This window comes from Microtus ochrogaster, chromosome 18, assembly GCF_000317375.1.
Source record: "Microtus ochrogaster isolate Prairie Vole_2 chromosome 18, MicOch1.0, whole genome shotgun sequence".
Lineage (NCBI taxonomy): Eukaryota > Metazoa > Chordata > Mammalia > Rodentia > Cricetidae > Microtus > Microtus ochrogaster.
This window is the reverse complement of record NC_022020.1, coordinates 53075077-53076453: the sequence shown is the minus strand read 5'-3', so window position 1 is coordinate 53076453 and position 1377 is coordinate 53075077. Positions and strand designations below refer to the sequence as shown.

At 38.1% G+C, this 1377-nt stretch overlaps 1 protein-coding gene across 1 annotated transcript in view; it reads right to left on the bottom strand.

The window, feature by feature from the left end:
* Cep192 (centrosomal protein 192) overlaps positions 1–1377 on the bottom strand; it is an 81585-nt gene that overhangs the window by 76441 nt on the left and 3767 nt on the right. The window contains exon 3 of the mRNA XM_026783373.1: positions 385–552. Coding sequence (XP_026639174.1) covers positions 385–552 — 168 coding nt within the window. The remainder of the gene's footprint in view (positions 1–384; positions 553–1377) is intronic.

The following is a 1377-nucleotide window of genomic DNA, read 5'->3' as shown; positions in this document are numbered from 1 at the left end:
ACTCAATAAAATTGGCTAGCAAAGAAAAGGAGCCATACGAACACAGTAAAGCATGCATGAAGCTGGCTGATGTGAAGTAAAAAGGGAAACTGTCACAGAAAAAAGATGCCAAAATCCAAAGCCACATCACAGGCCAATGTTGAGAAACAGTTTACCAGGCTCCCTGTGTAGCTAGAAAACGCAATTCACAGATGTCTTTTCAAACATATTCTTGAACATAAAGCAGGAAAAAATATAAAAAGCAGTAAGCTGAGAAAATAAAAGAGTGGCAATTACCCAGAGAAGCAGGTAGGGAGCCAGAAACCCAAGCCCTAAAATTCAATATCCAGCTCTCCTGTGGATCAGTATATTATAGGGTTCGTGAGCCTGAAAAGTAAGTCTTACCTGTTGTCAGTGTTGGATCTGTTCTTGGCAAGTGTAGAAACAGCAATAGGCAAGCCGAAATTTGATGAAAGAGTGACATTTTCCAAAACCTCGCTATTACCAAGTAGGGAATTGGTTAAAAAGCTTGGAAACGACTCTTCTGCTATCCCTCGGAAATCTTCCATCTCACTGCAACAACAGCATTTTTAAGTAAAATGACTATTCTATTACGATACCATTAAACATTAAAAGAACAAGGTCTCTTAAAAAAAAAGATTCTTGCAAAATCAATAAGAAAGAATACCTACTAACAAATACTCTGAGCTAAAGAAAGCCTCAGAATATATTACTACCATCAGGCACACACCTTTAATCCCAGCACTCACTCTGTCAGTTCGAAGCCAGCCTGGTCTACAGTGGGAGTTCCAGGACAGCCAAAACTGTTACACAGAGAAACTCTGTCTTGAAAAACAAAAACAAACAAACAGAAAGAACACCTTGCTACCTTACAGTAGAGGATAAACACATCAAATACTAAACTTACTTTCTTAGAACCAACACAGTAAAGAAACACAAGTTGGACTTACTCATGGGTTTAGTGGAGGAAGAAACATGAATCGCCACAAACTTAACCAATAAAGAAAGCAAACATGGCTATAACTAATGATCTTTAGGGTTTAGGTTGAGTTTAGAGCTGGCAAGATGGCCGACTGGGTAGAGATGCCATAAAACCTGATAATCTAACTTTAATCCCACGTGGCGGAAGGAGAGAATCAGTAATTTGTCCTCTACAAATGAGCTGTGGCATTCATGTACCCACAACTACACACATACGCAGATAGACACACAGAGGAAATAAACAAATAAATGTAAAGAAAAATAAATCTTGATAACTTTTAAAAAGTGGACATTTGGTTGTTTTGTTTTGTTTTAAGATTTATTTATTATGTATACAGTGTGTTCTGCCTGCAACACATCTCATCACAGATGGCTATGAGCCACCATGTGGTTGCT